This window comes from Haliotis cracherodii, unplaced genomic scaffold (genome assembly GCF_022045235.1).
Source record: "Haliotis cracherodii isolate W230 unplaced genomic scaffold, xgHalCrac1.p SCAF_35, whole genome shotgun sequence".
Lineage (NCBI taxonomy): Eukaryota > Metazoa > Mollusca > Gastropoda > Lepetellida > Haliotidae > Haliotis > Haliotis cracherodii.
In genome coordinates, this window is record NW_027266292.1 from 1,598,215 (window position 1) to 1,620,923 (window position 22,709).

Sequence of the window (22,709 nt, forward strand, 5' to 3'; positions counted from 1 at the left end):
TTCATAAACAGATCTGTTCCAGATTCAGGGAGTCATCATTATCTTAATACTGGTAAATATATTTACCGAGGCTGATAATAATGTTGGTATCTTATACATGAAATAAATTGTTCGTTTGTTTATTGCCGCACTCAGCAGTATTCCAGCTGTAAATACCATTCCAGTGATTGATATAATGAACAGCAGTTTACACAATTGGGAGACAATGATATGCATCAACCAAGTCAGTGAGCCTGATAACCTGACCCCGTTAGTTGCCTCTTATATGTATGGGTTGCTTAAGCTACGAATTACGATTATCTTGTACTACTCCAAACCAATGGCGGTTTATAACGCTAGTCCACTGAGATATCATGACGCAGTTTAACAATGATCCCACTCGAACATAGTATACTCACGACCAGTCCTTCTTTAATCACCTAAATGCCCAGCCAGGTAACAAGTACCATGTTTAGCCTTCTTTTGGTATGAGTGAGTGAGTTAGTTTTAACGCCGCTTCTAACAGTAGTCCAGTTATATCGCAGCGTGTCAGCTTAATGTGGGAGGAAAGCCCGAAGTGATGCAGGTCTCAGACGTTTACAACTTCGGTGAAACCCACGAGCACGGGTATGGTGCTGACAAACCTAGAAACATAATCGGGGCGAACCATGATTCGAACCCACAATCATAGGTTTCTGGCGTGCCCAAGGGATGCAACTCTGCACAGTGAATTACGGCGCCTGACAACTGGGCCCCATCCTTTGGTATGTGACAACGGGTATGAGTTCACACCACCAACTATGCTCTATCCATTGGACCATGCAGGCATTCTGTTATGATGACGTCATGTAATCAATTTGTGATGTCATGAACAATGGATGGCATCATAATATATTCTGAACAATCATATAAAGTAAAGAATTGACAGCAAACAAAAGTCTGCTTGTTCTGGCTGAATGTCATCCTGGCTGGAATAGTAAAAGTTCTCAGAAATACCAGCCCTAGTAAGTACGGGACGTGATATCTCCATCAATAACTTTGCACATAATTTTTCTCTCAGGAGTTTAATATGATTGGACATCTTTTTTTAGTGAACTCAAGCATCACAGGATAGAATGCATACACAGATATGGATGCAACCTACGAGACAGAGGCTGTTGAAAAGCTGACGAGAAAGGACCTTAACTCTGTAAAAAAAAAAAAAATTACGACACCAATTTTCGATCTCTAAATATTGTGACCAGTAACATCAGTGAGTAAAATTTTAAGCATTAAGCTTTGAGGAATTTGGTAATTATTTGGAAGCAGAAAGACAGATGGACAGACAAATGGATGGTTGACGTTCCTGTACCCATGATCCTTTGTGGCAGGAAATACAAGTAACAAGTATTTGTCACAAAGTGACGAAATGTCCCCCGCCTGTATATACACCATAGTACCAAATATGAAGACAATCCTGCGATTAGTTCTTGAGATATCGCGGCAACACCTTTTTCCAACTCCAAAAGCAGATTTGCCTGCTGTGACCTTGAAAATGGGGTCAAGGTCACCAAAACCGACTGGTGTCTGCATATACACCATAGTTCCAAATATGAAGACAATCCTGCGATTAGTTCTTGAGATATCGCGACAACACCGTTTTCCAACTCCTAAAGCAGATTTGCCTGCTGTGACCTTGAAAATGGGGTCAAGGTCACCAAAACCGACTGGTGTCTGCGGAGTCTGTATATACATCATAGTTCCAAATATGAAAAACAATCCAGTGTTTAGTTCTTGAGATATCGCGACAACACCGTTTTCCAACTCCTAAAGCAGATTTGCCTGCTGTGACCTTGAAAATTGGGTCAAGGTCACCAAAACCGACTGGTGTCTGCGGAGTCTGTATATACATCATAGTTCCAAATATGAAAAACAATCCAGTGTTTAGTTCTCGAGATATCGCGGCAACACCGTTTTCCAACTCCAAAAGCAGATTTGCCTGCTGTGACCTTGAAAATGGGGTCAAGGTCACCAAAACAGACTGGTGTCTGCGGAGTCTGTATATACACCATAGTTCCAAATATGAAGACAATCCAGTGTTTAGTTCTTGAGATATCGCGGCAACAAACAGGTGGGATGTACAGACGGACGTACAGACGTACGTACGGACAGTCGTGAATACTATGTCCCCCGCTTCGCGCTTTCGCGTCGCGGGGGACAATAATCACATCCATGTCAATATTGAACCTATCTCACATAAAACAAAACACAAGTCAGATGTCATGTATGTTTTTATCATCAGGACATGATACTATGGTATATACTAGATGCAACCCATTAACATATATAGTACATCTCACACACGCTCACAGCTCACTGTAGTCACACTATCTAACCACACAATACACAGGACTTTTTCTAATGAACCTCACACATAGCTTAATCCTTGTTATAATCAAACAGTTATCCTACAAATACTTTTTCACTGTTTAATTAAAATTCAGAACTTTACACTAGCATCATACCTCTCTGCATAAAGACCTCCAAAGGTCACCTTGGGTGAACATTGACAATGTAGAATCTTCGTTTTTCTAAACAATTTTGTTTCATGTTGATACCACCTCGATTTGCAAATTTCAATATTAACAAAAGAAAACCGACACAGATCACAAATATTCCAAGGAAAGTACTCCCTTTTGGGTGTAGATGACATGACACTGAGAAAATGATTTGGCCTTTATTTTTTACATTCAGAACTGGTGGCTTAGTTTTGTTTTTTGGATATGCAAGTTGCAGGCTTTCCTGATGCAGAGGGATATCGTATTAGAGAAAATTATCTGATTATAATGTGATTGCTCACAAAAAGGTTTCAGCCACGATTCCCCGGTGTACAGGGCCACCCAAACACACCTGGTGGAAGTGTTAGTTTTTGTGAAGCAGTTGTCCACTTGAACTGAGATTCTAATCAGACACTATTTCTCGGCTAACTCAACAATTCAAAGGGACTGACCATTTAACATTCACAATGAGTGAGTGAGTGAGTCTGGTTTAACGCTGCTTTTAACAGTATTCCAGTCATATCACGGTGTCAGCTTAATGTGGGAGGAAAGCACGAAGTGATACAGGTCTCAGACGTTTACCACTTAGGTGAAACCCACGAGCACGGGTATGGTGCTGACAAACCTAGAAACATAATCGTGGCGAACCGGGATTCAAACCCACAATCATAGGTTTCAGGCGTGCCTAAGGGACGCAACTCTGCACAGCACCTTAGATGACTGGGCCACCCGTGCCCCCACATTCACAATAACAATCAAATAATGTTTGGTGAAAACTATTCACAACCCAGGGCAAAATATTCATGATTCTTTTTTCCCAGTAGCTTCTTCAACAAACTAAATAATTTATGTTCTTTACAAATGCAGGCTTCCCCACCTTTCCAAAAATACTTAATACATAATCCCCTTTATGGCACAAACTATATTTTCACACATTGATACCCATTAATATCTATCACAAAATTATTTGTTTTCTTTGTGAATGCCTCTATCCAATGTATTTATTCAGTTAGTAACTCATGTTTGGACATCTTCACAGTTAAATCTCTCTCCATTAGAGCTCTGTATGGCACATTTTTACATGTACATATATATGACCAGATGACACGCATGCCACTTTTGAGAAGTCTTGCGTTCCCCGACATGGCAAGACACAAGACTTTTTAACAGCTGGCCTTGTGCTCAATATCTCAACTGACTGAAATGAGTGAGTGAGTTAGGTTTAACCCTGCTTTGAGTGAGTGAGTGAGTATGGTTTTACGCCGCTTTTAGCAATATTCCAGCAATATCACAGCGGGGGACACCAGCAATGGGCTTCACACATTGTACCCATGTCGGGAATCGAACCCGGGTCTTCGGCGTGACGAGCGAACGCTTTAACCACTAGGCTACCCGACCGCCCCAACCCTGCTTTGAACAATATCCAGATATATGACCTTGTGTCAGCTTAATGTGGAGTGAAAATGATGAAGGTCTAAATTGTTTACCACTTCGGTGAAACCCACAAGCACGGGTATGGTCCTGACAAACCTAGAAACATAATAGCGATGAACTGGGATTTGAACCCTCTTTCATAGGTCTCTAGCATACCTGAGTGACGCAATTGTTTGTTTGTTGTTTAACGCCGCACTCAGCAATATTCCAGCTGTATGACGGCGGTCTGTAAATAATCAAGCCTGGACCAGACAATCCAGTGATTGACATCATGAGCATAGATCCACACAATTGGGATACGATGACATGCTTCAACAAAGTCAGCGAGCCTGACCCCCCAATCCCGTTAGTTGCCTTTTACAACAAGCATAGTCGCTTTTTAAGGCAAGCATGGGTTGCTGAAAACCTATTCTACCCGGATCTTCACAGGTAAGACCCAACTGACTTAAATGAAGACATCCCAGGGGGATAAAGGCTAATCTATAACTTCATCTCAACAATGAAGAAAATTCCGAACTGGGAAAATCTTTGTTTGAAGATTGTCAAGAATTCTCATAAAAATGAACATGCTCTCTTGAATCGTTATCAACCTATGACTATCCATACACACTTGTTAATATGTCACCGTGTCGTGAGGGGACGTATTTCTGAGATACATTTGCAAGTGTTCAACATGGTTTTACACTGATTTTACTTTTTAGCAATATTCCAGCAAGATCACAGTGGGAAGACACCAGAAATGAGCTTCTCACATTCTGAGAAAGTGGGACATCAAACCCAGGTCTTCTGAGTACAAGCAAACACTCTTTCACCACCACTTGGCCACCTGTGTTCTTAATCAGGTGCAAAAGCTTCGCAAACACTGATCTAACTTTATCCACACATACATCTGATCTCAACAATACCAAAGGTCCCGTTTTCGTCTTCTCTTCTCGCAAACATACCAACACTCTGTGAATGGTATCAATCAATCTGGCAACAAGTCTGGCAACAAGTCGTGTAGGAAACATCAGTTCTGATTATATTCTGGTTTTCATAATGAGAAACCAAATTGCTTATTGTATTTACACTGCATCATAGAATGCCTCGCTCATTCTACATGCACTCCTCATGTACTCCTACACAAGTCTATGTAATTGCTGAACCTAACAAGCCACAGTTATCAAGAGGGCTTTGGCGTGGGCGCGTTAAACGATGCAGCATCTTTTGCCGACTTGAAAGCAGTGGGTTGGGACATCTTTTCCTGTTCCTGCCTCCAGAATATCTTCTTCTGGTGCTGCTTCACTGCATCCTGCACGATGGAGTCGATCATCTTCTGGGTCAACATCCCATCCTCCGAGGAGTACGCTTGGGCCTAGAGAACAAGGTGACATATATCAACACTTTTTGAAGTTCACCAAACTCAACAGGAAACCACAGAAATTCAGACCTTATTATCAGGAGTGTTGCTTAAAGTTACGGCACTACTTGGGTTGTATACTCCCCAGGGAGATGAGAATGCAAATCGAGTGCTCACTGATCCATTGACCGGGGTAATAATAGTGTAGTGATTTGAGCATCCACTTAGTGAATGGAATCTGGCGCAATATAAATATAATTATTATCATTATTGTTACTACTCCAGCTGTATAATGGCAACCTGCAATAATCTGGACAAGCATGAAGTTAGAAGCAAGTTCCCATGTTTCATTCTCAGCACCCTGAGGAGTATACAACCCAAGCTGCCTGAAGAAGGTTAACAGATTCATTACCATCTCATCCTACGAGGTACCCATTCACTTCTGAGTGAACAGGGGCAAGTTTTGAACAGGGCCATTTGCTTGAGAAGGTTAACAGATTCATTACCATCTCATCCTACGAGGTACCCATTCACTTCTGAGTGAACAGGGGCAAGTTTTGAACAGGGCCATTTGCTTGAGAAGGTTAACAGATTCATTACCATCTCATCCTACGAGGTACCCATTCACTTCTGAGTGAACAGGGGCATGTTTTGAACAAGGCCATTTGCTTGAGAAGGTTAACAGATTCATTACCATCTCATCCTACGAGGTACCCATTCACTTCTGAGTGAACAGGGGCAAGTTTTGAACAGGGCCATTTGCTTGAGAAGGTTAACAGATTCATTACCATCTCATCCTACGAGGTACCCATTCACTTCTGAGTGAACAGGGGCAAGTTTTGAACAGGGCCATTTGCTTGAGAAGGTTAACAGATTCATTACCATCTCATCCTACGAGGTACCCATTCACTTCTGAGTGAACAGGGGCATGTTTTGAACAAGGCCATTTGCTTGAGAAGGTTAACAGATTCATTACCATCTCATCCTACGAGGTACCCATTCACTTCTGAGTGAACAGGGGCATGTTTTGAACAGGGCCATTTGCTTGAGAAGACACCACATGTGCTTCAGTGGTGCAGGACCGAAGCCCAAGAAACTCTCTGGAGCCAAGCTGCCAAACACGGTCTCTCATCCAAGTACTCTTCATGACCAACCTTGCTTAAACTTCACCTGATGTGACCTGTGCACTGCACACAGGACCACATGCCACCACACATTCACTGACATCACAAACCTGACCACTAGATAACCCCTTACCACAAAGACAGGGGTCCTCGTTCCTTATTCTAACCCAGGTCATCCATAGAGTTCAATAACAAAAGTAGTGTGTTGAAGCATCTTCGGGCATTATCTTGTAGTACTTTAGTAGCATCATGGCCTATCAGCATATTCTTGGAAAAAAGCCTAAATCAAACTCCGTGGAGAAAGGAATGGACCCCAAGCATTGTGGCAGAACCAGAACTCACCTGCCACGCTACTCCCAGCTTGGCGATTTCACGGCCAGACAGACCCTCTGTCATGGCGGCAATCTCAGTACACTTGACTCCATAGTCGAACTGGTCCACCTTCATACGCCTGAGTGAGTGCAAAACAAGTTCAGTTAGCTTTCACTCACAACATGATTCACAGTAAAGTCACAAGATGAAAAAGTATACTATAGCAGAAATATAATAGAAAAATAATTTGCCCCTAGAACTTCCAGATTCATGAAAATCAAGTCCTCCAAAGAACAGATAATTTTTTTCTTAATTCCCCTTTTCATGGAACCTAATACAATTCTAGTCATTGCCCTGGACCCCCTTCCACAAAATGATTGTAGTGCCAGGACTGTCATAAATAATAAGTCTATAATAAAATTTGGGAGCTACGATCCCTTAATGGCACAGACCCCTGGCCTGTGCAAAACCTGATAAGTCATCCTCAGGCCAAATTGCAGAACAAGCAAAACTTGATTCCAGCCATTCAAAACTCGCTTCATTTGTCTGCTAAGTCTAATGTAACTATACACATCAACAGTAAGGATTGTCTTAATTATAAACAGAGATATTACAACAGAGCTTTATATGACTATGCCACCCCTGCTCCCTGCTCTAAACAACACAGGGGCGGTCGGGTAGCCTAGTGGTTAAAGCATTCGCTCGTCACGTTCGATTCCCGACATGGGTACAATGTGTGATGCCCATTTCTGGTGTTTCCCGCCGTGATATTGCTGGAATATTGCTAAAACGGCGTAAAACCAAACTCACTCACTCACTCTAAACAACACTAACGAAGCTGCTGATAGACTAACAGACCTTTTCTTCTCAGCTGCGGGCTGCAGGACGTACAGACCAAAGTAGTGTCTGACCATCCTCTCTCTCTCCTCCAGACTCGGGACGTCGAACTCCACCATCTCATCCAGTCGATCGTTGATGGCCCAGTCAAACTGCTCGGGCTGGTTACTAGCCAACACCAGCATGAATCTGACAACAGAAAAAGACGGTGAGCAATCTGGGTTATCACGACGTGGAGCAGTTCGTAGAACAAGATTCTGTATGACAATGGAACATATTCCTGTTTTTGAGCACTCTTTTAATAATGGCTAGTAATATCCACACGAATAATAGCTACAGTGATGATGTCAATCCTGCTGGGGTAGCTGTTAGTGAGGTTGGTTTGTTGTTTAACGCTGCACTCAGCAATATTCCAGCTATATGACGGCGGTCTGTAAATAATCAAGTCTGGACCAGGCAATCCAGTGATTAATATCATAAACATCGATCCACGCAATTGGGACCGATGACATGCATCAACCAAGTTAGCGAATCTGACCACCAGATCCCATTAGTCGACTTTTACGACAAGCATAGTCGCCTTTTACAGCAAGTATGGGTTGCTGAAGACCTATTCTACCCCGGAATCTTCACGGGTCCGTTAGTGAGGAAAGACACTGTATTATTTCTTTGTTGAAAAGTGATGCAGGTCTCAGTTGTTTGCCACTTTGGTGAAACCCACAAGCACAGGTATGGTTCGGACAAACCGAGAATCATAATCAGGGGGAATTGGGACTTTCATAGGTTTCTGGCTTACCAAAGTGACGCAACTGTTTGTTTGTTTGTTGTTTACGCCACACTCAGCTATATTCCAGCTTTTTTACAGTGGTCTGTAAATCATCAAATCTGGACTGGACAATCAAGTGATTGACATTAGCCTCGATCCATGCAATTGGGATACGGTGACATGCAGTCGACCATGTCAGCGAGTCTGACCACCCAATCCTGTTTTCATTACGTTGAACATCAACTGCCCCAGTTCACTCACTTCTTTGATTGTTCTCCAGTTCTGTAGAGAAACGCGTTCAACGTCGCTCTCATGTCTTCACTGATCATCTCCTGAAGAGAGGAAAGGAGGAAAAGTAAAAAACAGTTAATGAATTGTTGTTTTTGCTTATATTGCAACACAATGCTGGGTAGCAAATCCCAGTTCTCTTTCAATGACAAACACCTTAGCCTCAGAGACTGAATTGAAAGTACAAGTCTTATGTCCCTTACCTTCCAGTAATGAGTTAAGGATTCACAGCAAATCATGCAATCTTCCAAAACATAATCAATACTTTCTTTTAACATTGAAGACAAAAACAACAGCTTTCTTTAATACTTTCAATGTTTCACAAAACTTACTGTGTCAAATTCATGCTGTATGTTTGTTGAGAATATGTTTCTCAGATAATTTCAACAGCTATTATTAAAGTCATTAGTGTCAGATTTGACCATTATTTACCGTGCTTCTCTTCCTCAAGAATGCATCTGCTTCATCAACAAACAGCAGCACTCTGGAATACCAATAACAAAGTTCAATGTTTGAAATATGTTTTATATCTGTCCATACTTTCAAACCAAACACCCATGAGTACAACATAAAAATACCCTGATACAAAAGTAATCTTAAAATAATATCTTTAAGCCTAAAATTATTTATCATGTTTATAAGAAATTGATGCTTATTTATAACTTAGATCCAGTCAATTGTCTACTTGATCCACTTTGTTCAAATGAATTGGTCATCTGAAAGAATTTTTAACTTAACAAATGCTCCCTCACTCTCTTGACTTGGGTTTTACAGCACTTGTCGCACTATGTCAGCACTAGCAACACTCGAGACACAAAGAATGACTTTCACACATAGAACTGTAAACTGATGATCTGGGTTGACAAGTTCATTCTGTTAGCCAACACTAGCAATGCCACACTAAATTGACTGATCCCACAATCATTTGCCAGACACACCATTAAAATCAAAATATTCTCATTTCTGCTATCCTTCAACAGACAGGACAACTCTATAAAACAAGAGTCGTCAGAAAGATGACATATGTCCCCGGCAGCTGTCTGTTAAAGTAACCACTAGTAAATGTGCAATTCTGTATGTATTGAGTCAACAGTTGAATGTTCTTTAAGAAGCATACATTGTTTACCCACAAAAGATCCACCATGGTCGCATCCATATGAATGCCAAGTTTCGATCAAATACACTGAATGGTTTTCGAATTCTGCCCCAGAAACGAACCCCATCCTCAATTGAGTCTATGTCCAACTTCATTCCATACAAATTTTAAAAAATAAAAATTAGATAAATCCCAAAATATCAAAAGGCACCACTTCGGTATGTGCCTGATAGCTTTGCCAAGTTTCAATCAAATACACTGAATGGTTTGGGAATTCTGCCCCGGACAGACAGACGGCCGGCCGGACAAACTGGCTGATCGCTATATCCCCCCCGCATTATATGCCGGGGAGATAAAAATGACTGGTCCGATTAATCAATACTGGCATTTGTTGCGTAGACCAGCACTTTTGTCAAACAGTAGTTGTAAGGCCAGCAGTACCATGATGTCTGTACTTACCCTCGCCGACTTGTCTGTGCCCAGTCGAACACCTTGTGCATGGCTGTGACTCCCTCCTTACCCATTGGGGCAACGTCACCTCCCGTCATGATGGCGTAGTCCATCCCAGAGTGCTGGGCTAAACTCTGAAAGTAGCACAAAGTGCCTCATAAGAATCCGACTACAGTTCACAGCAATAGGGGGGCACGGGTGGCCCAGTTGTCTATGGCTCCGCGATTCGCTATGGAGAGTTGTGGCCTTTGGGCATGCCAGAAACCTATGATTGTGGGTTCAAATCCCGGTTCGCCCCGATTATGTTTCTAGGTTTGTCAGCAGCATGCCCGTGCTCGTGGGTTTCACTGAAGTGGTAAACGTCTGAGACCTGCATCACTTTGGGCTTTCCTCCCACATTAAACTGACACACCGTGATATAACTTGAATAATGGTAAAAGCAGTGTTAAACCCAACTCACTCACTCATTCACTCACAGCAGTCTGGGTCAGATTGCAGGTGGTATTCAACTTATTCAAAAAACACTTTGCAACAAAGGTAGGCCAATGACATCCTATGACATCCAATAACTGACTGGCAGTCTGGGATTGGCATTAGAGTGACAGGGTTCACTGCAGGAATTTTCTGACATGGGCCTTTTATGTGAAAATTTCAAATATTCCAGAGGAACACTCACCTGCCACACAACACAAAGTTAAACTGCCCCATTGTATTTAAAAAATTTGGCCTTTTTTCAAACATAGGGGCTAAAAGCACAACGCCCCACCCTAGAATTATCCCTGGAGTGACAAATACAAGGGTTGATATGCTTGTTGCAGCTTTAGGGGCTGACCATTTGATATTCAGGGCGTTCAGGGTTCATAACAGAAATATAATTTGGTCCTATTTTTATGAAATACTCTGTGCCACAATATGAGTATTTAATCAGTAGGTCACTTACTGATACAAACTTTTATTCAATGGTGACATGCAAAATGGTCTTGATGTACAAGAGGTCTCAAGCCACTTGCTTGTTAATTGAAGCCAAATATTTTTATTTCTGCTAGTCTGAACATGGCTCATTAGATTTTAGTTTTAGCATATGGTGAGATTACTAGAAAGAAAAGAACTATACTTGACTCAAGCTTCAGTGAAAAATAACAAAATGAATTATTTGACATGGTTGGTTAATTATTAATATATTATACATTCACATACATACTGCACTTATCCAGGTACTAGTATTTGCTCAAATACGACAATGACCAGTGACCACAATACTATCAAATTAAAATATGATTGTTGTCTTTTAAGAAATGTATGAATGTAATATGCTCTAATGGATATTTTTAGGTACAGGGTATCCAAATGCACATGACTGCATATTTGTAAATATTTGATTCTAGTGACCATGAATAATGAATTCAATTAATTAATGGATATGGTTCGATTCACCGAATACATGAGTGAATCGTAACAGCCCTACTAGTCACAGACTGAATCTACTAAACATGTTTCAGTCAGGCTTCGTCTGACAAGACCCATGATCAGAGGTGGAATAAGTCTTCAGCAACCCATTCTTGCCAAAAAAGGCCACTATGCTTGTCTTAAGAGGCAACTAACGGGATCGGGTGGCCAGACTCGCTGACTAGGTTGAAGCATGTCATCGATCCAAATTGCGTGGATCAATGCTCATGATATCAATCACAAGATTATCTTGTCCAGACTCAATTATTTACAGACCGTCGTCATACAGCTGGAATATTGCAGAGTGTGGCGTAAAACAACAAACCAAACCAAAAAAGTCTGGCGATGGTATTGTTAACCAGTGTCAAGTTTTTATGTTTCGTATCTTTTATTCTGGGAAAAAGTGAGGTGAGGTGAAATTAGGTTTAACGTTGCGTCCAAGATTATTGCACTTATTGCACTTATATAGCGACGTGCATGCATGGCTGCTTGAACTAGTCCGGACTGATACCGATTTGTAGCACTAGCTCACTGGGATACAATGCCGCAGTTTAACATGAATACCCCACTCAGACATAGTATACTGACTCCAAGCCGACCAGTCCTTGTTTTAGCCCCCTAATGCCGAGCGCCAGGCAGGGTAACAACAAGTACCATCTTTTAGCGTCTTTTGGTATGATGAGGCCGGGGATCAAACCCCAGACCTTCCGCTCTACGGGCAGACGCTCTACCACTAGACCACGGAGGCAGTCTGAGAAAAAGTGAACATGACAGCTGTTTACATGACAGCTGTTTACATGAGGAAAGGGGAAGAATGTTCCCAGTCAGTATTTACAGTATTCAACATTTAAGACATTCCTGTGGCCAACAAATCCCCATCATGTTGGCCAGCCTATAATCAACTTAACGTACCTTAGCAAACATGGTCTTTCCTGTTCCTGGTGGGCCGTACATGAGAATGTTCCGGTAGTAACCCTTATTCTTCTTGGTGTGGTTGGTGGCAATAGCAACATCTCGTAGTCTCTCCTCCAGGGAGGGCTGTCAGACACAAAAAATCACAATAGTAATTAAACTAGCAACAAGGTATAACTTGCACCAAGACTGAAGGAGTTTGAACAGCATTTCAGTCATTTCTAGCAGTGTGTTCAAGTCTCAAACTAAAGCTGGACAGGTGGGCTAACTGGCCTTAAATTTGACAAGCTTAAATATGTGACAGTGTATTTGTCAGAAGTTTGATTCTGCAAAAGAATCAATAACGTAAATTCAAATTGCAAATCATGCATTAAATGTTATGAAGGGGGATAATTCTGATCTCACAAGCTCTGTTTGATTTTGTAGAATTTTCCTATTCGGAATAGTCTATAAGTAATACGTTACCACTGTTATACCGACTAAGAAACAGTAATAAATATCACCATGGATAGCAGGAGGCTGGTAGAACGCAGAGCAGTCGATATATACGTCTTGCGAAGGCAAGCGAAGAGACAAGAGTGAAGGGTGTCACATGGCAGCTAGGTGGCTACGCACGTGCTGCATGAGGTAATTGAGATCTCTGTGGAAGATTTCGCTATAAGAGCAGTTGTGGGGGACAACAGCCTCAGTATAACAGTGGTAACGTATTACTTAATGTAATTTGTAATTTAGTTAGTCTAAATTGATCCATAACAGGAGAGAACTTTTTTGAATTTTGATCAAAATAAAAAATCTCTGCTAAACTTCAGGAGACAGTTGGGCTTGGCATATTTGTGGACATTTCAGAACATTTAGCCTCACTAAAATTTTGCTCGCTGACAACAGCGGCTATTTGACAGCATGTCATCTTACTGTGGGGGCTCACAGTGAGCTGTAGTACATTCTTTGGTGAGCCCATTTTCACAAGAATGTGGATAACAAATCAAAGAACAAAAATCTGAACAATTTATGGTTTGAGCTGAAGAGCAGCGGATCCTAGCATTGGTTAAAGTAGCGTTCAAAATCATTTCACTGTGTGCATGTGTGGCTGCTTGTACTCATCTGAATTTATGCCAGCCCAGAACAAATAGAATCTTTTAACATCTTTGGGTTTGACGCTACCAGGAACCACAGACCTTCCAGTCTCCAGGTAGATGCTCTACATCACAGAGGCAGTGTGGTTCTGGCATGGCAAAGGGAGGCAACTCTATGCAGCGAAAACCATTTTATACTGAATCTGAATATGTAATGCTTCCTGATCCACTACTCACAACAAAGACCCTTTATCAGGTGGAAGTGAGTGAATGTTTATTACCTCTTGTCCAGATAAACAAAAGGCTGATATCATGAGCAAATCTACACCATCACAACACGATGACACCATTCACAATATCCAATATGCAGATCACTGTGACATCATGACCATGACATCACAATCAAATGACATCACTGATCTCTTGGCCATTGTAGCCAGATAGCTCTAGCATTTTACACTCAAGACAATGGAAGAAGGATTTGGAGTGATAAATAGAATATTTAAAAACCTCAGCAAGCCTGTCTTGACAGATGTGATGCAAAAGGCACTCGGATGAGATTCTCTGTACTTTATGAACAGAAAGGAGTACTGTCCAGCTTCTCTGCTATGGAATTCCTACCAGTATGGCTCCAACACACAGTTCCATGGACACACAAATATAATTATTCCCATGCCTAAAGGCCGAATAAAAACTGCAAGTACTGTAAAGTCAGCAATGAGTGCCAGATATTTTCATGTGGGTTCTTTGTCACTAACAGTGAGTATCACAGGAAGAAAGTTGGGGAACAGCTGGGTAATCGGGACTACATCACTTTCTTAATCAGGAAGGCAAAGTGCTGGACTTACCCTTAGAATGATTCCTTGTAGTGCATCCTGAGGTTTCTTTTGAAGTTTCTGTACAGTCTGCAAAATAAAACATCCAGAATGTCATTGTTATCAACAGAATGCATTGAATGAAAATTTTCTAACATAATTGTCATAATCCTTCCGTCACTCACTTTATGTGTGCTATCTTATTAGACTTCACTCTTACTGGGTGGGTGGTTGCGTGTGTGGCTGCGTCCATGAGTGAGAGTTTTAACTCAGCTTTATTCCAGTTATATCATGGCGTGTCAAGTGGGAGTAAAGCACAATTGGTTGGTTTGTTTGTTCGTTGTTTAACGCCGCACTCAGCAATATTCCAGCTATATGACGGCAGTCTGTAAATAATCCAGTCTGGACCAGACAATCCAGTGATTGACAACATGAGCATCGATCCACACAATTCGGATTCGATGACATGCATCAACACCATCTGCAAGCCTGACCACCCGATCCTGTTAGTCGCCTCTTACGACGAGTATGGGTTGCTGAAGACCTATTCTTCTCCAGATCTTCACGGTCTCAGACGTTAACCACATGGTTGAAACCCATGAGCACAAGTATGGTGCTGACAAATCCAGAAACATTACTGGGGTGAACCAGGATTCGAACCCACCACAATCATTGGTTTCTGCACAGGGAATCGCGGCACCTTAGATGACTGTGCCACCTATGTCTTACTGAGTGTCCCATGCTTCTAAGACTATAGAAAGACATAGGTGGCACAGTGGTCGGGTGGTCAGGCTTGCAGATGGTGTTGATGCATGTCATCGAATCCGAATTGTGTGAATCTCAAACATCAGAGACTAGTTCTATAGACTGACAACTAGTCTCTGAAATGAACGTATCTTACAGTTGTTAAATTATCTTCATAAAAATATTATAAAAAGGAGCCCAGATACTGATATTGCCGTAATCTAGACTCGCCAAACATTGGCATGATTAGAGACTTGCATGGGCTGTATTGGATATATTTGTATCAGGGTCTGCAAGACAGACTACGAGTGCTATTGCTCTTACCTTTACTGGATGTTTGAGAGCCTCGAGCGCTGTGAACCGTGAGGTCTCTCGGACTAGCGACGGCTTCCCTAACCGAGACTCTACATATTTGGCAGCAACACCTGTACCATATTTAGCAGCGTACACGCCGATGGCCACCAATGTCAGGCCGGCAGCCTAGGAATAGAATGAGAGTGACAGTTGTACAAAGGCCGGTCTGTGTGTTGCAGCTTTAGGGGACGATTATTTGATATTCTGGGGTGTGGAGTACTGAGAATTAAAAACAGTTAATGATTTTGGTCCCACTTAAAGAAGAAATAATGTCATGAAATTAAAAAGACATGTTTGGCTCCTCTTTCAAGAGCACTGACTGAAAAACTCTCTGCGACAAAATTCATTAGAATATGCGGAAATGGTCCCATGAGACATGAAGCGTAAGTCCATTGGATATTCACTATCACAATTCTTCTTTTTGTTTTGCTGTTCTTCAATGCCACACAAAATTCCAGCTTTATGATGGCAGCCTGTAAATAAAGGAGTCTGGACCTGATAATCCAGTGATTGATATTGTGAACAATGATCCATGCCATTGGAGTACGATGACACGCAATCAGCCATGTCACTGAGCCAGACCTCCCAATCCATTTGATCGCCTCTTACAACCAGCAAACTGGTGACCAAAACAATTATTCAGCAAAAGCAAATGTGTGTACCATCATTATTTAAGACCTACCTCTCCGTTGTGAATCCGGTGAAAACTTTGGTCCCTAACAAACTGTGCTTCCGTAAGAGGCAAATAAATAGATTAGGTGATCAGGCTCAGTGATTTTGGTGATTGCATGTCCTTGTATCCAAACGGCATGGATTGATGCTCATGATGTCAATCACTGGATTATTTACAGATCATGCCTCCATAGAGCTGGACTGCAGCATGAAACAACGAACTAAAGTCCTACTTGGCTTTCCATGAACAGACTTACTGTGGCAGACACCTTGTCCCAGTCGGATATGAATGCTTGGAACCCAGTCCCCAACACCGATCCTGCGGTTCTGGAAACAGAAGTGTGGCAGTGATGTACTCAAACTCTCTGTGTTCAAAATATCTGTTATTTGTGTGTTTTATTTGTTGTGTAACACCTCTATCAGCAATGTTTCAGCTTTCTGATGGCGGTCTGTAAATAATCGAGTCTGGGCCTGACAATCCAGTGATTGATATAACGAGCATCGATCCACGCAACTGGGGTACGATGACATACAAATCAACACCCTAACATATGCTCGAAGAGCTACATTAATACCATGGTCAATGCGTTAGTATGTGTTCAATTTCAATCTCAGCTCCCTGGGGAGTATACAACCCAAGCTGCCTGTTAGACACTAGGTTACAATCTCATCCTACTACGTCCCCATTCACCACTGAGAGAAATGAGGCATATTTCAAACCGTCACTTGCCATAGGCAACACCACATGTTGGTTGGTTTGTTGTTTAACGCCGCACTCAGCAATATTCTAGCTATATGACGGCGGTCTGTAAATAATCAAGTCTTGACCAGACAATCCAGTGATTAATATCATGAGCATCGATCCACGTAATTGTGATCGATGACATGCATTAACCAAGTCAGCGAGCCTGACCACCCGATCCCATTAGTCGCCTTTTAGGACAAGCATAGTCACCTTTTACAGCAAGCATGGGTTGCTGAAGACCTATTCTAAAACGGAATCTTCACGGGTCCGAAACCACATGTACAACATGCGCTACAGTGTGGGGCAGGACTGAAGCCCTAGAAACTCTCACGAGTTAAGCTGCCAAACATGGTTCTGCAACTAACGCTGCTTTACCGTATTTTCTTGAGTATAATGCGCACTTTTTTTTCCAAAAAACACAGCTGTGTAGAAGGGGGTGCGCATTATACACGAATTATGAGTTTGGATGTTTTTTCCTCCCATGGAAAGACATTACCGTGAGCACGAAACACCGGAAATACCATGTCAACAAATCCATACTGAAGTACGCAAAATAATTATGTAATTACACTGTCTGTCTATAAAAAGTGTTCTTTGTATTTCTGGACTTATGTTTGTAACTTACTTCATTAATTTTATTCAAAATTCCTTATAATATTGTTTTTATTAATTTCGGCGAAATCGTGTGTGAAGCGATCGGAAGATCGCACAACTCACCGTTATTTACAGCAACCACGGTCAGAATACCGCTATTGACGCCTTGAAACGAACTTTAGTTGACAGAGAATGGATACATATATCATAAATGACATACTTTGACCGCTCACGTGCTCACGTGCGCGTGAGCCTTGACGGTGACTGGTCAGACATGTTCCATGTAAAAATAATACCCGGGAATAGCGATCAGCTGCTTCGCTTAGGGTTATTATTATTTTAAATATGTTTAGTAAAGGCTGCATATAAATAAGAAAATAATGGAATATATTATTCCTGATAAATAAAATAGTTTCAGATACAATTGTTGCCGATCTTTGCATTAAAAATCCTATGAAGTTATATCATTGGGTGTGTCTTGACCGAATCACCGGTCGATTCCAAGAAAACGTGTGTACAGCTGATTGCTGTTTCCGGCTTAGTTTACGAGAAAATACACAAGGTAATCTTAATCCCTAGATATAAAACAATGCCTAGCAGAACAATAAATACTTTTTAAACGGTAAATAAACATGTCTGGTGATTTTTTATCTCAAATTTCGAATTTGTACTGACGAAGTTTCTCAGCACCCGTTCGTTTGCCGGACTTCGCTGAAAGGGTACGGTGTAAATTTTTTCTGCGCATAATATTCAAATTTCTTTTTTTCCAAAATATTGAACGCGCTAGAGGGGGGTGCGCATTATACATGGGTGCGCACTATACTCAAGAAAATACGGTACTTCTCCTGACCTCTGACCTGTGACCTGTGACCCGTGTCCACAGGACCAGGTGCTACTCACTTGATTGACTCTAATACTGTCTGTCTTTGCTCTTGGGCCTTCAGCTTGATTTGGTCTCGGATAATATCTTGATTCTCCCGGTCTATCTTTGCCTTTCCGCGAAGCTCAGCTTCTATTCTCTTCATTTCATTCTTGTAGCGCAAATCAGCCTCGTATTCAAGAGTTGCTGGAAAAATATTTTTGGTTTATTGAATGCCACACTCAGACATATCCCAGCTATATGATGTCTGTCCGTAAATAATCAAGTCTGGTTCAGACAATCCTGTGACTGACGTCATGAGCATTGACCAATGCAACCAAGTGTCTTCAAGCCTAACAACCCAATCCATTTAGATGCCGCTTGCAACAAATACAGGTTGCTGGGGGCCTACATTCTTACTCAGTATCTCCACAGGTTCAATGGAAATATATTACTTCTGCAAGAACTTATTTCACTTGAGCACAAAATGGGACTTTAACATGTTAAACTATGAGAGTGGATTTTGGTTGAATTTGATCTTTCTAGTCTGGTATGATGTGTGTTTGTTGTTTAACACATCACTCTGCATTATTTCAGCTATATGATGTTAGCCTGTAAATAATAGAATCTGGACCAGAGAATCAAGTGAACAACAATTCACACCATCAGAGTACGATAACACCGTCAACCAAATCACTAAGCTTAACCACCTTATCCACTAGATCGCCTAACGACCAGCTGAGGACCGATTCAAATTCGGAATGATTATGATGATGATAATGATGATGACCTTACCTTTCCTCATCTCTTCCTGTTTTTGTACAGATTCTTCTTGCCTCCGTAATGTTTCTTCCTGAGTTCTTGCCTAAAAAGCAAATTCAAGTTCTTTAGCATTTTAAATGAACAATACTTAAACACACACTTGTTCTATTATTAGTTGAAAGGACAAACCTAATGATTTGAATAATCAAAATAAATGTGTTTTGTTGCTTAAAGCTGCTCCTTGTAAATTATCAAGTCTGGACCAGACAATACAGTGACTGATATTGTGAGCAACGATCCACACCATCAACCAATTCCCGTAGAATAATGTCGCCTCCTACGAGAAGCACAGTTTCCTGAGGAGCAATTCTAACCTGGAATTAACACGGGGGCAACCCATAAATGATGACGGGGACCTATTCTTCCCCAGAATCCCATATTAAGACAAGGTTAAACAAGCCACATTCACCTGTTGTGCTAGCTGCTCCTCGTAACGTTTTCTGGCCAACTGGTCCTGGTACTGAGCCCTCTGTTGATGTTGTTTTGTCTCCTCAGCCAATGTTTTTCGCTTCTCATCTTGTGCAACTCGTATTTGTTCCAATTTCATCTGTTCAAGTTGGCCTTCATATTCCTACAAAACATAGCAATGTCATTACATAACAGCTTGCATCAAGCTTCACCGAAAAAAAACAAAAATACGAAATTTTAAAGGTCAATACTTCATTCAGTTGGTAACAAAATGGTTTATATGATTCAACATTTATTTCAGAGTAACCATTTACATCATGATTTCAAGACAAATATCAACACAAACATATTCCTCATCTTCAGATAGTTCAAGCATCAAGACAAACAATGAGTTCTTGCATCCTTATGATCTGGACATGACTATCAGGAAATCCTGTCAAGAACAATTCAGTAATTCTTTTCAAATTTCTGGCTCTTTATAAATACTAACCATGCAAATAGTACTAGTAGAGAATGGACGAGTCAAAAATATTCTTACAACGTTAAAATAGCTGGTATACAAAAAAAAATTAATGTACAATAATTGTGCAGAAGAAATAAATACCTTTATTTTCTTTTGATGTTCAAATTGAGTGGTGATTTCTTGTTGTTTTGTGAGTTCCAAAGCTTCTTTGGAAAACTCTGAAAAAAATCATATTTCGGTGATGCAAACTTATTTCATTTAATTATTATGCTTATTGTATCATGTCTCCAGGTATTTTTTGTAACCATTGAGTATTTACTCATGTTATCATTCACATTGTGTATGTTGACCTTGACAGTTTTCTTTGGGTATTCAAAATATTTTTTAGTGAGTGAGTGAGTCTGGTTTTTCGCCCCTTTGAGCAATATTCCAGCAATATCACGGCATGGGACACCAGAAATGGGCTTCACACATTGTGTGTTTTCGGCATGACGAGCGAACACTTTAACCACTAGGCTACCCGACCGCCCAAAAATATTTTATACTCCATTGGACACGTTGCAGAGTCTATTGGGTACATAAAAGCCAAAGAGAATCTCTTTTTCCAAAAAAATAAAATTTACAACCATTTATGTGTTGCCCAAAGTGTGTCACATGTTGCATGCATAATAATACAACAAACACGGAGCTTTTGTGCATCATTCACTGCAGTAGACAGAGGTCACTCACTGCATTCAACAAGTAGATAAAGATCTGTTCTGAAATGTCTTCACTGGGTTATAACAGTGTTGTTATTCTTAGGAATTTTGACAATTTTCCTGCATATTTGTACTCGGGGAACACTAAATTATTTGGTAATGGTGATTTATTTTACCTCAACGACAAAAAACACTGATAATCTGGACAGGTGATCAACATATATGAAATTATAATACAAAATATAAGATGATTTCAAATAACGTTTTCCTTCATCATGGTAATAATAACAAATAATTCTAATGGACACTGCATATACTGGTGTTAACATCCATTCAATGGAACTCAATAAATTCGAATGATGAAACATCTTAAACTGTTGGTAAAGGTCACATAATTTGACTTTCATAAGCATTCAAAGTACATTAATTTACCAAATGGACTCAAAATGTTAAGTGACACAACATTTTTATAAAAAAATGTTATTAATCGGCTGACATTTATTGTGGAGCAAGTATATAAACAAAATGGTATTCGTACTAGATGTTTCGAGATCTTTTGCAGCTTTCGCAGCCCTCTCCAATGCTGCAGAATCAAACCGGTATGCATCCATTTTAGAAAGTCCCTTTCCCCCATCGCCACCCTTGGAACCTGATCCCTTGTCGTCACCTCCCGGGGGTGGGGGCGGAGGGGGTACAGGGTTCTGAGGAGGGTTCCCCTGCCCTGTGTTGATTCCAAACAACCATGACATGCTTGTCTGCTAGATTTTTCACGTGGTTCCGTAATACATGCGCATTGGAGGTCAACGATACATTCGAAAACCTGCATCGGTAATTTAGCGATTTCGGAGTTTGTTCTGGGCAGGATCTATATTATGTTTTTTTCGGTATACTTTATGCCATATTCTTTAGATCATGCAGATTCGTGTAATAATAACTACAAATTATAGAAATTGGCAAAGGCATAAGCAAATGTGATTATTTTCTAATTTATCATATAGATTTTTATGAATAAATATACACAACTCATTTCATTTTCTTGAAAGATTTGGAGTGTATTGCAGGGTGTTTAGGTGGACTGGAGATAATATGTTTTCAATCAGAATTTAAACACATTCTGCGTACATTTTTTGTGTTATTCCCCAAAGTTGTGGAGACATGTATGATTATTTTCACTCCCTATTAAAGCAGTTTGAAAGAAAAATTAATCAGAGGTGCAATAAATATTTTTTTGACCCAATGCATATTAAACAACATCTATTATCTGGTCAGTCTTGACAAATACATGTGATTTCTTGCATACACACGCAGAAATGTGACCACTATGATTGTCCATGTCATAATAATCATCATTAATTTGTAATGATCGACATATGTATCACCCTCGTTTCTCAAGTGTGTGGGTTGTTTTTTTTATCTCATAGTCATAATACCAGATAATTACGCAGAACGATTTTGTGATGTATATGGTAATGATGTTTTCGAGTCTTTCAAAAGAGATAGATTAGTTATTTTGAACAATATCCTGCATGGGTTAGGGCGGTCGGGTAGCCTAGTGGTTAAAGCGTTCGCTCGTCACGCTGAAGACCCGGGTTCGTTTCCCGACATGGTTACAATGTGTGAAACCCATTTATATATATAGCCCAATATTGCTAAAAGCGGTGGAAAACCAAACTCACTCACTCACTCACTGTATGAATCTGACGGGAACAGGTAAAAAAATACCGAAAGTAAAAAAGGTCTCATGATAAAGTCTACATGTGAAGTGTAAATAATGTTAGTTTCTATTAGTTTGCTCTCTTTCATAAATCCAAAGTGTACTTTTTTCATTATAATGTCGCCACTTTTGCTTTGTGGTCATTTTAACGATTTGCTGTGACCCTCTTGACCTTTTGGTGTGGCCCTTTTAACGCGTCATGTGTTTGTGGCCGTTTTGACGCGTGGA

The 22,709-nt window shown here is 40.7% G+C and overlaps 1 protein-coding gene across 1 annotated transcript; it reads right to left on the reverse strand.

The window, feature by feature from the left end:
* Positions 1 to 2,759: 2,759 nt before the first annotated feature.
* On the reverse strand, positions 2,760 to 21,532 carry LOC139477737 (ATPase family AAA domain-containing protein 3-like). Its single transcript, XM_071260137.1, has 15 exons — positions 21,306 to 21,532; positions 20,211 to 20,287; positions 19,608 to 19,769; positions 19,172 to 19,241; positions 18,418 to 18,583; positions 16,436 to 16,505; positions 15,477 to 15,632; positions 14,442 to 14,498; positions 12,521 to 12,646; positions 10,172 to 10,296; positions 9,049 to 9,100; positions 8,590 to 8,660; positions 7,584 to 7,751; positions 6,756 to 6,864; positions 2,760 to 5,304 (listed from the first exon to the last, which is right to left on the reverse strand). The coding sequence occupies exons 1-15, from the start codon at positions 21,514 to 21,516 to the stop codon at positions 5,113 to 5,115; spliced, it is 1,812 nt and encodes a 603-aa protein (XP_071116238.1). The 5' UTR covers positions 21,517 to 21,532; the 3' UTR covers positions 2,760 to 5,112.
* Positions 21,533 to 22,709: the final 1,177 nt, after the last annotated feature.

Coding starts and splice junctions, on each gene's coding strand:
- LOC139477737 (XM_071260137.1), bottom strand. CDS start 21,516: ATGTCATGGTTGTTTGGAATCAACACAGGGCAGGGGAACCCTCCTCAG. Junction 15,633..16,435: donor GGGACAAGGTGTCTGCCACA/GTAAGTCTGTTC, acceptor TTCTATTCCTAG/GCTGCCGGCCTGACATTGGT. Junction 5,305..6,755: donor AGCTGGGAGTAGCGTGGCAG/GTGAGTTCTGGT, acceptor CTTGTTCTCTAG/GCCCAAGCGTACTCCTCGGA.